General features: G+C 38.1%; 1 protein-coding gene across 3 annotated transcripts in view; it reads right to left on the minus strand.

The window, feature by feature from the left end:
- The window catches only part of CDC42BPB (CDC42 binding protein kinase beta), a 73,581-nt gene that overhangs the window by 15,587 nt on the left and 41,853 nt on the right, over nucleotides 1-16,141 (minus strand). For 2 of the 3 annotated variants that reach the window (XM_019472498.1, XM_019472499.1), the window contains exons 18-28: nucleotides 14,494-14,642; nucleotides 13,796-13,890; nucleotides 13,629-13,708; nucleotides 10,962-11,051; nucleotides 10,446-10,520; nucleotides 9,926-10,031; nucleotides 7,249-7,385; nucleotides 6,528-6,667; nucleotides 4,875-4,956; nucleotides 1,370-1,586; nucleotides 1,204-1,266 (exon numbers count right to left, since the gene is read on the minus strand). In XM_019472498.1, coding sequence (XP_019328043.1) covers nucleotides 1,204-1,266; nucleotides 1,370-1,586; nucleotides 4,875-4,956; nucleotides 6,528-6,667; nucleotides 7,249-7,385; nucleotides 9,926-10,031; nucleotides 10,446-10,520; nucleotides 10,962-11,051; nucleotides 13,629-13,708; nucleotides 13,796-13,890; nucleotides 14,494-14,642 — 1,234 coding nt within the window. Of the gene's footprint in view, nucleotides 1-1,203; nucleotides 1,267-1,369; nucleotides 1,587-4,874; nucleotides 4,957-6,527; nucleotides 6,668-7,047; nucleotides 7,087-7,248; nucleotides 7,386-9,925; nucleotides 10,032-10,445; nucleotides 10,521-10,961; nucleotides 11,052-13,628; nucleotides 13,709-13,795; nucleotides 13,891-14,493; nucleotides 14,643-16,141 lie in introns of all 3 variants that reach the window. The other variant, XM_019472497.1, reaches the window with a different exon arrangement.

Consider the following 16,141-nt stretch of genomic DNA (forward strand, 5'->3'; position numbering starts at 1 on the left):
TTGGGTTGACGGTTGGACTCGATGATCTTAGAGGTCTTTTCCAACCTTAATGATTCTATGATTCTATAAATTCAGTTTAACTCAAATAGTTTTTTTCATTTTTTTGTTCACTTGTTTGTTCAAAATAAGAGTATCTTATTTTGGAAGCAGACTGCAAAATTAACCAGACTTGTTCTTTGCTTTTCCATGTTTAAAATTGCATTTTGTATGGATTGACCCCAAACGATCCCCATGCTCACGTGCTAGCAATCCTTTTGGCCTCCATGCTTTCCCCACCATACCAAGGCATGTCTCCCACTGTCATTTGTGTTTGCGCTCAGTATATCAGGTTAAAGGGAAAAATGTCTCCCTTACTCCCTAGCTATGATGCCTAATAATTCAACGATAGAGGGGTATGCCTGTGCTGCCCAGTGACTGCACAGCATACACTTTGCTGTGGTACCTGGAGCACACTCTGCGAATTTCTCGAATGGACATGTTAAGTCTTCAGAAAGAACACGCTAAACTGATCCCACTTTTCCCAAAGCAGAGGGCAGAATGCATTAAGAACAGGAAGGAAAAAGCAGGTTCAGGAGGAAGCATGGGGTCAGGGAAATAAAGAGATAATGAAAAGGGGCAAGCAAGGCATTTGCTTTGGCCATCATTGGTCTTAAACAGAATGTGAGTGGTTGTCAAATTTCTGGAAGAAACAGACAACGATACATGGTGGTTTTAGTGGAAAGTCTACAAACTCTTGTGTTTCTTGCACTGACTGTCTAACTTCTCATTCATGGCAGTTTAAGTCCTCTGATGGTGCAGGTTGGAACAAGTCTGTTTCCATGTCAAGTTCTTCTCACTCAATTCAAGTTCTATTTAGTAAGTGCTTGATAATTCACTGTGTATCAACTGCTGCTGTGTGTGCTGTGCGTGCTCTGTGTGGTGAAGCATTTTGCTACCTGCTGTGGGAACACAGTTAAGGTGAGAATGTGTCAGAATATGCCCAGTAACCCATCCCTTTAATTTCAGCCAGTCAACTGAATGTAATGATAATGACCAAATTAGTGCTTATATCTCACATTCATTTTTCCTTCTCATCAGTTAACTGGGTGCTTAATACTTACTATACATGAAGAGCCGTTGCGTAACCTATATTGTAACAGCACTAAAAGTTATGGAGCTCATTATTCTGTATGTAATTACTGCATGCATTATGGCCTAACTTACCGTCACGGGTCACCTCTATCACATACAGTCCTTCTTCTGAACCAATTGCTATTCTATCTCGATCTAAACCAGGAAGGAAAAAAAAGGCTATTAATTCAGCTATACTTAATCCCATCTAAAAGCTCCAACAACTCACTCTCACTTACAAAAGTTAAACCAAACATACCTACAATAGCAGCAGCTAAACTTGCTTTAATAAGAGGCAGTGTACTGTCATAGGCTTCTTGTGGAATATGCACAACCTGGTTTTTCAGTCTGTTTTTGTGCAGGATAGACTGCAACCCTTCTAGGATTCCAACCCACTTTCTCTTCTCATTCTCATTTTCCGTCAGGATCAGTAGAGAACAAGACTTTGAAGGCAAACCTAAGAGAGAAGCTGTCACCTTTTAACAGACAGAGGAAACGAAATTAGTAAGAGTAATAAAAGTCCTTTTTGTCAGTATTATATACTTCACAGAACTGTGAAAGTACAGTACACTTTTTCGTAACAATGCGATGATGTACCTGCGTGGTATACAACACAGCACACAGCTAATATGGCCACAGTGCTTTGAAAAAATGCACAAGCCTCAGTGGTTTTGTTTAAAAACACTCAGTCTTGCTTAATCATTCTGAATCCTAAAATATGGGCAAGGAACACTACATTCCTTTCCTACAATAATCAATATATGCCAGCAAAAGGCTCCTTCCTGCTCTGAACTGGAATTTCAGTAGCATGCCATAATTTGTCCCGATCCCTCCCCCCACCATCTTTTAATAACTTACTGAAAATGACACAGGCTTTCTGAGTCAAATGCATATAAACCCAATGGCATTGCTATGATCAGTTCTAGATTTTGAATTTGCTACTTAATTTTAAAAATATTTGTCCGGGGGAAAAGCACATCATATCTGCATTAAAAGCTCTGGAGGAAAACAATCTTTTGAGACCAAAGTACTGCATTCTTCTACTTCCCCAAGTTAAAAGAAAATCACAATGACTTCACTTAATTTTCAGGGAAATCATCCTATAGATCTCAAAGGAGAATGTATTCTGAATAGAAAAATGATCCAGGAATTTTCTGTTGGCCAAAGTATGCACTTACTAATTCTTAATATTAATTCTGTATCCTGTCTGAAGAGATCGTAGGAATTGTGAGATCATGGGAACTATGCTTTCAGTCACAGACAAACAGGCCATCAGCCAGTATCAGCCCTCACAAGAGACTTTTAGAATAACAACAGTTAAACAGAAAAAAGCAGCAAAAGGTGCAAAAGTGCAAAACTGAAGGCTATAACTATTCATACACAGAATAACACATCTTCAGCTTATATGCCTTGATAAGAAAATCACCATAAAGATGGATGATGTGGTTATGCAACATACACTTCCTGAAAGAGTGAATTAAGCAAGAATATTCATCTTAAAGAAAAAAAAAACCAAAACACACAACTGAAAGTAAACTTGGGACAATAGGATGCCAAAGACAGAACTCCAGAAGTAAGATGAAAGTGAAGAGCAGTAGGAAAATAACTGAATAGTCTGCAATTGCTCATAGCTCATATTACTCTGTGTCAAGCTTTGTTCATGTCCTAAACTGTAACTAAGCATTAATATTTTAAAGATGGATGGAGGCATAATGGATAATATTTCTAAACTTGAAAACAAAACAAAACCAGACCAGCTATGGTTTTCTCTTTGAAGTACCACCATGTATTCAGTCTTTTGAAGGTGGCATCTTACATGCATTCAAATGCAGAAAAAAACGGGAGAAGTTGGTCATAATATGCTTAGCATTATTCATCATACAAAAACCCGGTATTTGCTATGAAACTCAAGGCTTCTTAACTCAAACTGCTAAGCTGTGGAAGGACTCCACTACAGACACTCTTACACTATTATTAAAAACATATCGATGGCAGCACTGAGACTGCAGTGTCTGGATGCCAGGGCGGCCTAACATCCAGCTTTAAAAACTGGTTACCAAGGAGAGATGTTTGAGTTTGAGACATGTGCTTCCTCTTCTTGATTTCATGGGGTGTCAGAGGTGCGAATATTTTAGTGTTTGGCAGCATTCTGGTGTTGCTTTCTGTTGGCGGAAGATCCAAAAGAAATGAAAATCTGTCTTTGGTGGGCCACCAATATCATCACGTGTTATGTGAAATAATACATACGAAAAAAGGACCACATTTTTACAGAGAATGAAAAGTAACAGCTTTAACTGCTGTGTAGAAGCCACTCTATGTCATTATGTCAGCAAGATGCAGATCTAGAATTAAATGAAATTGAGAAAATAGACTCTCTTGCATCAGATATCACTAGTTTCCAGTTTTAGGAATTCCTTCTTTTGAAGGAGGACATAAAACTGAGAAAAGAGGTGGACTTTGGCAGCATCTTCTCTGGTCCCTGTCAACAGGGTATCTAAATAGATATACTCACACACCAGCCTTTTAGTTAATTCATCAGATCTCTCCAGTAGGGGATAATCTGATCAGACTGTGGAGACATTTTGTCATGTCTATCCACACAAGTATTCTTACATGGGGATATTTGACAGAAGGTTTTTTTCTTAGATACCTTTTCAGTTAAAAACTGCAGGCAGAAATTAGAGCAGCAAGTCAAGCAGGCTAAACTATGGATGCCTTGTTCTTAAATGAATTGACCACCATTCTGCATAGCTCAATTTCTCTCCTCAGAAGCCCTTTCCCATAGTATTCCACATTTGCTAATTTGAGAAGAGAGCAGGCAGATGGGATTAAAAAAAAAAAAATTAGAAGCAAGTAAGAGGAAAATTAAGGTAAAAGTAGTAGTAAACGAAAGGATGAAAATCCACTGCAGAAAATATTTCTACAAAAAAGCAGAAAAGCAAAGCCACAGAAGCATTCAAGTAGCCAAGACATTCCTAAGTAAAACCCTAAAGGACCAAATGATTGGCATCGCATGTGACTGTCAGCTCTTTGGCTTCCATGTTCCACTGATATGATTTTAAATGACCGAGGATCAGAGATGCTGAAAACAGTGAGTTTCTGTACTCAAATGCAAGGAATTATATATTGGCTACTAAGGTACTTTTCTCTATATTTTAAAATTCCAGATTAAATATAATTCACGTAACAACAGGAACTGCTTTCCTAGGTTTTAAAAACTAAATACAGCATTCAGATAGAACATACATCAAAGAGGACATTATAACTAAGCTAATTATTTTCTCTTATTTTAAATTTTTTCTACTAGACTTAAATATGAAATTAAGGAAACTGAAATTTCAATTATTTTTTTTTTATACAAGACAATATATGGCAACTAGAATCAGTGAGCACAACCCAGCTTCAGCCTACTCTGTTACAGCATCAGTTCCTAAAGCAAGCGTCCTCCAAAGCTAAGAAAGAAAAACCAGGATCTAGTAATACCAATGGAAGAGGAGACAAAAATATACTGAATTACAATCAAGAAAATAACAAAAAGCCAGACTTTATATACAAGGAAGCAGCAAAAGGAGGAGAACTTTGTTCTTTACAATTCAGTTATAAGTGGAGTATCATATTGTTTTTCTACACATTTCAGCACCTCTTGTAAATTCTTATACTTTGCAAAACTTAAAAAACATTAAATATGGATAACGTACTTCACTATCAAAACAAAACACTGGTATTTAACTTTATTTTCTTTAAGAGTAAATTGGTAGCCATACCCTGAATATACAAGGGATGTCTTTACGAGTCGCATGTATTACATCCGATGCTAGAACAGAGCTCACACAAAAATCTTCATCTCTAGTAAGAAAGAGAGCAAGAGAGTCACATACATGCACACACTAACATTATTCAGCAAAATCTAACTGATACCACAACTGTTTCAATAGGCTGCAATCTCCTAACACCACACAGAGGTCACAACTGCCATCACTGCTTTGTTATGCTCTAACCATCCTTGACCCAAACAACTCACAAGCTTTAGTTATGTTTCTACAGCATTCAGTATGTGTAACTCAGTCCACCTGAAGCTAAGTGGGGTGGCTTTGTGTAGTTTTGATTTACTGACCACACCTATTCTACAATTAGCAGCACGAATACTGCTCTTCCAGCCCAGCAGACACATTAGAAATGAATAATTCATACCTCAATGTGTAGCAAGAGAGGGGCCTTTGGAGAAAAAGAAAAATCACATAAAAAGCTCTTGGCAACATAATTATAGTTTGTGGGATTCAAATAAGGGTTTTCAAAACAGCTAGATTTTATTCTCTATTACAGTAAAATAAACAGACTTCAGAACAACTTTTGCATTTCAGAGTGCTCCACTCCAGAGGGATTGTCTACACAAGCCTTTTTAAACTGAATTTGACAAAGTTGATCACCATAATTGCCAATTTTAGTGTAAAGATGACACTAATGCCTGAAACTTGCCCATGCTAGAATTCATAGCTGTGGTGGTTAACGTCTATTAAAACATCTAAGAATCCTCAGAAGGCAGACTCAAAGAGGCAGTTACAATAAGCAGATAAAGCATGGGACAGTTGGTACAGTATCTGGCTGAGTTGCTTCAAGCAATGTACTGATGTGAATGCTGTTATCTGCAATAAATCCACGCTTCTGCTCCTGCTGCCAGCATGTCAGAGAGAGCTGACACTGACGGTTCTCAGAGAATAAATGTGAGAACAGAACAGCAGTACTGGTGCAACCCCATGGTACTGCTGTCTGGAAAAAATATAAATCAAGGTGCTTGTGAATGCAAACTTTATATTCAACAGAGAGAAGGTGCTGTAACATTAAAAGGTATTACGCTTTCTTGATATATCCATAAATTGAAATAAAAAAAGACTTCTTGGTTAATCTGATCAATGAAAGTCTCAGATCTTTTGTAGACAGTGTTCAGTGGTTCAAATGGTTCACCATGAAAATTTACTCCTGTGAGAAGGCAGGGTCAGAACCACTTGCTTGTAAATTAGTCGGTGCTTTTTTGAAGACTACTTCAGTTTTTCTAATGTTCCTGAAATTACTGGCTATGGGATGATATGTGACTCACTCTTGAGGTCAAAGTGCAGAGGGAAAAAAAACAATATACCAAAGTCTATTTGTTTTCCCTGTGTGCATATGGAATTCTAGGAAGAAGCATGCTAATACTGTAAATATTAGTGATTGTAGTATAAGTAATGATAAAGTCACTTAAGTGACTTCTTGTTGAGCCAATTCGTTCAGCCTAAACTTAGCTGCAGTCTATATTCAGAACACACAGGTATTCTCAAACCAGAGCTCTCATGATCTAAAAGTCTCTTGTGTACTATAAATAAATATTCCTGTTAGGGAAAAAATACAGAGGATTTCTACTCTGTCATAATAATACGAACCTGAGATCCAAGACTTGACTTGCAACAACTCCAGGCTGGGTGGATTTTCCTTCAGGCACATCATATAAGAACAGTTTACAGTCACAGACAACTGCATAAGCCCTCTGCCACCCTTTCTTAACTCCTGTAGGCTTTGGGACCTGCGTATAAATAACTGATTGCTTATTAAATGTAAGCACATGTAGTAGACACAGAAAGCAGGGACATTTAGAAAAGCTTATACTTAGATCAACGGAATTAGAAGACGTTCTACTTGCCCTTCAAAACAGAGTGAAAAATGTCAAGTAATCAAGCAATCATTTTTCCTCCCTTAAGTTCAACCATTCCTTGTTACAGTTTAATAAATATATTAGGTAGTATTAGGACAAACAATGGGGTTTGTATATTCCACAAATGCCAAAATGGTAGGACAGTTTACCTTTTATATTATGCTCACATCAACAACGACAGAAATTCTTCTTTAAAGCATGCTTTTCCCCCCCCTGCTACTTATGAACATTGTAGCTACTAATCTACTAACCTTTAGCTCTTGTAGTAAAACCAACCGTTTCTCCCACATCTAAAGCAACGAAGGTGAAGTAAGTTACATAGATAGCACACAAAGCCTTAAGGCTTTAGCACAATTTAGGAGAACTGTTTAAACATACTTAGAGGTTCCAAGCTGCATAGCTGTAAGTGAAGTTCAGTATTCTTCTCTTGTCCAAGAACAAAAGAGTATTACCTTGACATAACCTTTATAGGCGGTTCCTATTCCTCTTTGCACATCTACTCCAAGAGGCCTTTTGGCTTGCTCAGGGGGTATAGGGCAGACCTGAGGTGCGCTATCCTTGCAGGAAACATGGCATGCAAATGAACACACTAAGTACAAAAGAGAAAATCCACAGTGAAATGTGCGTATGAGTCAATCGTAACAGGAGATTAACGTAGTCTAACCTTATGCTCAGGAAATTAATCACACTGAAATTGGCAGTCAAATATTGCAATAGCCCGCTACGCTAAAGGAGTGAACACACCTAGATATTGTATGAGACTCTCCAAAGTGCTTTTATTTTCTCTTTTAAGCCTATTACTTCCATAAAGGGCGGGAACTGAGTCCACATTTCAAGGCAACTTATGAAGGCATTTTCCAGAACGAAAAGTTGGTCAGCCTCACTGGTGTTAAGCAGCAACTAACCCAGTCACAGAAGAGAAAAAGTATTAATAAAGGAGGAATAAAAATTACAGGGCAGTGGTAGGAGACAAGGTAAATATAGTAGGTGTTTAATTTGATCCAAGTATGCAAGAATACTGCAAAGACAGTAAAACTAAACTGACCAAAAAAATAGAACGGGTTAAACTATTAAACACAGGCAACAGACTTGAAAGCATAATAAAGTAGAAACCAGGGGACAAGGACTGAAACACTGTGTGATTAGAGGGGCGCATCTCTCTCTCTCTCTCTCTCTCTCTGAGTTCAAATAAGGAGCAAACATCTACAGTAATCATTGCACCCTTTCCATTTACACCTCTTTGTGCTGCACCAGCAAGGGACAGAGGTCTGTTGTCTGTCGAGAGGGGCGCATCTCTCTCTCTCTCTCTGAGTTCAAATAAGGAGCAAACATCTACAGTAATCATTGCACCCTTTCTTACCATTTACACCACTTTGTGCTGCACCAGCAAGGGACAGAGGTCTGTTGTCTATAGAGCACTTCACACAGAACCACTACACACAAAAAACTCAGAATATATGCCACTTCACATGAGACAGACTACAAGAACTGCAGAATGAATTAACATGTTATATCGAGGCATCTGACGCACAGTTTATGGGCCAGATCTTTCCACAGAGATTTTGTCCCAGCAGGCTTCGGAAGGCAGCGGAAAGCGACACGGCACTGTGACCTATCCTGTGCTCCCTCCTAACCATATTCTCGGAAGTTGGCATACGGCAGATACCCTCTGCACATCTAGTCCTGTAATTACAAAGGGTCAAAGGATTCCAGAAAACCTGGAAACAGCCTGCTTCTGCTAGAGCCACAGACTGGGCTACAAACCTGCTCCTCATGATGCCCAAGGCAACAGCCAGGGGGGAGGGCAGCCCAGAGCAGGCTGCCTGGCTCGTTCTTTGAGCTACAGTCTGCTCCGAGGAGGACAGGGGTTATCAGAGTCATGCATGCAAAGTACTGTAGGTGCTCCCCAAGACCAGATAATAAATTCAGCTCTTTCAGGAGGCATCAATTATTTGGGACTGCGCATATCAAGGCACACCAGTTGCAGAATAGGAAAAATCCACAGGACATAGCCAGTTCCACAGGCCTCTGAAAGTGCAGCTGTATTTTACTGTAGTCTCCAGCATTAAAAAGAGGAAGAATTGGGAAAAGCAAGTGATTGGGAGTGGAACATGGCAAAGTTTTGTTCTACTGGAGTCATCTCTATTCTTATGTCAATGTGATTCTAGTTTTTTCTGTAACTATCAACATCTGGAATAGAAGAGGCAAACTGAAAAACTAATGATGCAGAGCTTAATCAAAATACACGAGAAAAAAAAGAGCAAAGTTGATAGCTACACTAAGGGGAAAAGACCGTTTCAGACTTGCAGGAAGAGATGCAAAACAAGAGTTCAGAACTGTCAGCAACAGGAGACAAAAGGCAGCCCCAGGGCAAGTGCTAGCAGAGCAATAGGTGCTCGCAGGGAAGAACAGCCAACTAAGACCTGCCAGGAAGAAAGCCCTGAAGGGCAGATGAGGCAATCTGAATATTATGCTGAAGGTGTCTGTGGAGAGGGTGTCACTAGCAAGAACTAAGCTGGGCACAGAAATACAGTAAGGTTATTTATACTGTAGTGTCTTGAACAGATTTGTGGACTACTTACTGACTTTGTGTGTCTAATCAAGATACAGATAAATATTTTCAAAGAAAAATACCTCCATATACTCAAACATGGAACTCAATAGTGAGACATGCATCAGAGAAAGCACTTTAAATATAATGGACTGCAAAGCAGGCTACAGGCCAAAAAACCTAGCAAATGGTCTTCCCAACATACAGGGTTTATGATCAGGACAGAACAAAATAGACAGACTCAGATTCATGTTATCAGAGCATTCCTGTAGTATTTTTTTCCTCCACTACACAAACAGAAAACACTCCTGCCTCCCGCCCACCTCAACTCACACTATAACAGCACTAATGGTAGCAGAATTAATTAGTAGTATGAAAGGGAACCATAAGGGCTTATATTAATTCTTTGACTTCAGAAGTATGATCATGCAAAAGAAAGAAAAGGAGAACCATTCAGAGGTAGCTACCCCTCTCTTTCACTCCCTTCCCCAAAGAAATGACTGCCTTACAATACATTAGTATTTTGGGATGATTTTTTCAGGGTCTTGCTGAAAATATAGAAAGTTTAACTGACTCACCGTCACAGGCATAACCTTGTCGAACTAATCCCACCATAAGAGAAGTGCAATGACTACACTGAGTAGGGCTTGTAAATGACTTGATATTGAGCTGGTGAGCTTTCGGCTGAAAGATACATTCAGGATAAAAAACAACAACTTTTCACTTTCTGTACTCATGTAATGCAAGCATCTCCCTTCACCACCCTCCAGTATATCAGTGTGCATTATGAAACCTCGGCTTCTTTCAAGCAAGTGCAGCTTGTAAAAGGTGCTGCAAGACAGCAGTAACATTTTTATTTCCAACTGCAGGAGACACTCAAACCCAAACCTACAAACAAATATTTTTCCTGTCATCCCTTCTGACAAATCAAAAGCCATCAATTTGCATCTGGAAACATCTGATTAAAAACGCAGACCTGACAAACAAACAAACAACACATGACAAACCCAAACAGGACAAGAACAAACACGGAGGGCTAATTTATAAATGATATTTTTTCCTTTGTTCTTTAGAATAAGGTTAGCACAGTCCCCCTACCTTTGGTACAGCTAGAGAAATGGATTGAATGGTGGGGGAAGGAGCAGCAGGCATCCTCTGAAGCCGAATTGGTTCCTGAATCACAAAAAACTGTAATTGAGCAAAATGAGGCTTCAAGAATTTGTTTTAAGATCGGGGTGGCAAAGCTTATTGTTTTCTGATTTTTTTTTTCTTTTTTGAAAATTATCAAAAATTTAATCATCATAAACATCGTCATTTTGATTTAATAGAAACAGATTGTGTTTTAAAGCACTCACAGGAAAGCCTGCACACTAACAAACAAGCAGCAATACAGAAAACATATGAAAATGAGGTACATCAACATACAGAGAGCCAGTGAGAAAGTTCCATTTGCAACTGTCCTCAAAGCAGGTGCAATTGACATTGACACATTGCAAATAAGCAACATTCAATCCTGCTTCTTCATAATGAATGCTGCAACATGTGTTTATCATGAACAAGACAGAGAGACTTTCTAGTGAATTACTCTTCAGGGTAAAATAACAGCTCTCTTACTTCTTGTTGTTGCTCTGCAGTTACAACTGAAGTAGATGGTGAAACTTCTGACTTGGGACCCTGCGTTTCCTGCTCACTAATAGAACTGGTCTGCAAAAATGACAGCAAACATACTAGATTAGATACCACAGATCTAATGAAGTGTTCTCATGTCAACAAAATGGAAACAAAAACCAATGCCTATTTCTATATGCAGTACACATACATCTAAACTTTTAACTCTGAGGGGGGGGGGGAAATCTTTCCTCAAAACAAACCCTGCCACCTGATGGAAAAGCTGTAAAGCTGGAAGTAGTGAAATGCAAAGCCTCATAGTAGGCAGCATAAATGCCGTAACAGCCTTCTCCCAGCAAGGCTGTGTCTAATCTCTTGCACGCAGGTATGGAATGATGTTTGAGAAGCTTGGCAATCATCCATAAAATAGCTTATTTCTCATGGTAGCTTACTACACTAGGATTTTTCTAGCACACAGCAGCCAGCAGTTCTGCCACAAGAAAAATTCTTAAAGTAGTACTACACAATCTTTTAAAAAGTTGTTTAAAAATGCTTGGCCTCTGTCATTAAAATAATCATGTCTACTTAATCACATTGTCTTATATTTCACTAAAATTTAAGACTAAGCATCTACTACAAGCCTTCTATTAATTTCACACTTACATTAGCAGCTACTAATTGCCAGCACAAGGGGGAAGTATGCTACAATTCCAGAGCTAAAGAAGCTGGGTGTGGAAGTAGGATACTGTATTAATGTACTCTGAGGACATCATGAAAATAATGATTAACAAACATCAGATTAGACTTCACATCAATGATGTAATTAGCACTAAAGTCAACAAGTAATGAATCACTCAGTTCCCAGCCAGTTTAGACAGGAAGATGGCTCAAGTTCAGTTAGCTCACTAAATATGTTCAGATATTTGTTATTTTTTTTGTTATGAATTGATTGGGCTGGGCCATTTAAGATCAAATTGTACCATTATGTAATATGAACTATTTAAAAATGCTAAGTGTGACTCAGCTTTAGCCATATAGATAGTTAAAATATAAAATAGTAAGCCTGTAAAGAGGTATTAAAAGAAAACTAAACTAGGTCTATTTAGTACATTAAGTTATAGAGAAGTTAAGGAAGCAAAATATCTAGTTTTAGAAGGCCATTTTTACTATGACGGCTCACAACAAAATAAGGAGACAAAACTACTAGCAAAAACTTACTTCTTCCCAAAAGGCTAGCAGAGAAGATGTAGACGAAGAAGAAACAGAATCCTTTGTTGTAATGGATATGAGGGATAAAAACGATCACTTATCACCCACAGGAAGACTTCAGATAGAATATTAGTAGGCTAGCTAAATAAAATGTTTTATATGGCCAAATGTTATTTATTCAAACTAAATTAACCCAGAGCAGATGACACAGACTATCTTTATAAGTAAACGTGAAAAGAAATTTTTAATGGAAGTCATTAAGTACAGTATCAGCAATTTTAATGTAGTTCATCAGAAAATGCCACCTGCATTTCCATAGTGACTATATATTTATTGCAGGATCTGTAGAATGGAATCTTGATTAATTATGGGCTTGATATCCTACATGTTACTGTTTTAAATGTATCTGGTACTTTTTAAAGCAATGTTTTAAAATATCAAGGTCAGTAGGTAAAAATTATTATTCAGATAGTAGCATATATCATGTTTCCCCCTCTTCCCTCCACCTCATCCGTATAGCACATCTTGCTGCTTCAGCAAGAAAGCCAGAGTGGATGTTTTGTGCCTGGGAACAGCACATACACAAAGTGTATGTAAATATCACGGCATGTCCATAGGCTTTCTTTTTAGCACATATTTCAGATATAAAAACTAACCAGACTGATGAGGTTTTAACCTGAGCCCCTTTAACTCAGCTCCATAAACATAACAGATTATTCTTTCCAGTTCCAGCTCTTGGTTTTATCCTAAACTGCCTATGTGTTTTGCAAAAAAAAAAAAAATCCCAGAAAATCTTCAGGGATCAAGAGTTCATGAAGTAAGGAAATGTGATTCAATGTTGCATTTAACAGCTGCTTCCTCGGGGAATGCACAAACCTTTTTAACTGAAACGCCCAGTTGGAGCTGTGATTTGTATGATTAGTTTTCTAAGGATCAGAGGGTGTGTCACGATAAACTTCTTATACCAACATCTGTGGGTCCTCTGATTCCCTTCCCAGTTCCTTCTACTCTAACCACTCCACATTAAGATCTGGAGCCAACAATTTTACATATCTGTTTAAACACTCCTCGAACTGTATGAATACCTTTCCTTGTATTAATCAGCATCTTCCAACTACAAAGCATTTAATCCCTTATTTGTAACAGGGTGTGCCAGCCTTTCCAAAAAACCCTGAATATATATTATTCAGCCAAATGTTTGAGATTAACCTAAACAAAGAAGCTAGAATAGGAAACAATTAATGTGAACTTCAGGGAATATTTCCCAAAGGTGCCAGCTTCCCTACAAAATGCCAAGCAATCTGACAACTACTGGACATCTAATTCTGCGTCACACTAATTTGGCTAATATGCCAGATCCAAATGTGCCATATAGTGCCCTAGTATTACTTTTACGTACTAAAAATGTAATAAAACTATAATTCAGCTATCACATTTGTATAGTTATTTTATGTAATAACTCACTCTGAAAGTCAGATCACGTGCAAGAGGAGAGGTGTTGAAATATTCAAAAATGGAATCTTGAAAGTCTGGAAGTTTGAGACCTAAAACCCAAAGCAGAACAGGCTTAGCTAAAAGGCAACATCACAGGTGGTGTTAGAACGCTGTTAAAACACAGTAACTTTAATTACCTGAATCTGTTCTGTATTTTTCTTCCAGTTTTTTCTTCAAACCTTCCATCTCTTCCAACAGTTCCCTATTTTTTGCTTCCGATTCCTTTAATTTACTAAAGCAACACAATATGATCAAAATGCAATCTGAAATATCTCAAAGGCAGGAATGCCAGCACACAGGGTTATTCATTTCTGGTCCTACATCTCAGAGTTTTGGAAAATGCCTTTTTTTTTTGAGGAGTGGTGGTGGTTTTTTAAAATACTTTTTTTAAGGCTGATTAATTGTATTTTTCCCCTGAATAGGCACCTCACTACTTGACTAGACAGTGAAAACTGTACTTGAGACTCCTGCTATCATTGCAGACATCTGCCAAACAAAATTATTCTAGTAGTAGTTTGGCTTTTAATTCCCAAGAATATGTCTACTCTCCAGTTAGTCTAAGAAAGGTACTGAATTTGCTCTTATGCTTTTTTTCCCCTCAGGTGTCCGAGGTCCGTATCTTATTACAAAGCTATTCACAGCAGTGAAATGTTTACTTGAAGAAATTTTTACAGTTCTCGTATGACTATCTAACAAATGTGTAGTCTGTGGAATGGGATCTTTCTGGCAAAGTCCAATATCCCAGGCACAAGGGGCCATTTTAAGAAAGTTACTATTCTAACCAGCAGTTTAGAGCAGCGCGTTAAACCCCAAACAGAACCAAAGCCCTTATTACCTTTCAAAAGATATGTTTGCATCTTTAACTTTTCGTAGCTCTTCTTGAACTAGCTGTTTGGCACGAATTTCTGCATCCAGGGCAGACTGTAATTCCAGCCTAGCTGACATATCCAACTTTTGACTGCGTCGCACTTTCCAAAGTGGATCCTGTTGAAGTAAGTTACTGAACATTAGTATCAACTGCCTAAAGATATTTCTAGTCTTATTCAAAGACATAAAATAGCTTTCACACTGGTTCAGAGAATGCTCTTTTAATTAGTTACGGACGGCATACCTGCTACATGGAAATCGGTCGATAGTCAGACTTTGTTACACAAAAATGAAGTAATGAGCAATTTTTATAATGGTTAAACCACTAACACAATATGCTTGAAACCAAAATGCTGGATCACTGAGCATGGAAGTCAGACTGAGAGAACCCATTGAAAATGGCTAGTTTTCATTGTCCAATCTAGAAAAGAGTATAAAACTTGCACAGTGACCTACTGGACTTTCAAACATGAGATAAATGTAAATTAATGTAAAACATACTAATCTAAAACTTACTGAGAGTGGCAAAAAACATGAAAAAATGAAATAATCTGGGTCTTGAGACACCCAAGATACCTGTTTCCTAAACAATTCTTACACTTGCTAAGCAGCATATGCTATACTTCTGCATACACCATGTAATTCTGCCCTACTATCCCCAAAAGTTAATTTTCCGAGCTTTTCCAAGCATTTTTCACTGTGGAAAATATTTCTGATATTCCCTAATGGATACCTCTCCTACATTTCTGATATTCCCTAATGGATACCTCTCTAGTCACACATGAACTTGCAAATAACAGTTATGAAAATGAGAGGCACTTTATGTTGAGAAATAAATTGCCTTAGATAGGTTCTGCTGAAGTCACGAAATCAGTTGTAATATAAAGAACAGACAGTGTTCTTTGTTCTGGCAGTAGCTAAGAAGAAAATGCTAACTGCATTTGATCTGATCTTTCTTCCTATTAAACCTCTCAATATTATAATCATCTCTTGATGATGTAGGCAAATGTTAGCTCATAGGAAGTCATAACTTTCTCTTATTTTCTCCTATTCATAGGTTTGGAATGGGTGAGTAACTTCTTATCCATATAAACCAGCAGCAGATGGACGCTGTGCATGGCAGACTGTGCTGACTGGCATGGCTAGGGACATGGGCTTCCAAGCCTAGCTGCAAATGGCTCTCCCTTTCTTTATGCAGGTATTTAGTACCTCCCAAGGCAAGACAGTGTTTTCGCCTTTGAAACCATACTCCTTAGTGAGGGCTCTTCTATTTTGCAGATATTTTTGGGAACTCATGTTACCACTGTATGGGAAAATTATGGCATAAGGTCTCATTATTCTGCACATAAATAAAACTACAGGCTCTCAGAGTGTCACTAGTTTGCAACAATACCAACCAGCTAATGCTTGTTCACAAATGAAAACTTTGTTATTTCACTGTAAAGGCAATTAAAATTACTCACTTGCATCTAACATGGTGAGGTACATTTCTGTACTCCCTTTTAATGGTTTAAGTTATTGTTTCTTCTCTCCTCTGTACTGTTTAAAGCAGTTTGTGATGGCAGATATTAATAAGACCCCCCCCCCCCCCCCCCTTCCAATACTCAATCAATGGC

Source organism: Aptenodytes forsteri, unplaced genomic scaffold (assembly GCF_000699145.1).
Source record: "Aptenodytes forsteri isolate BGI_AS27 unplaced genomic scaffold, ASM69914v1 Scaffold193, whole genome shotgun sequence".
NCBI lineage: Eukaryota > Metazoa > Chordata > Aves > Sphenisciformes > Spheniscidae > Aptenodytes > Aptenodytes forsteri.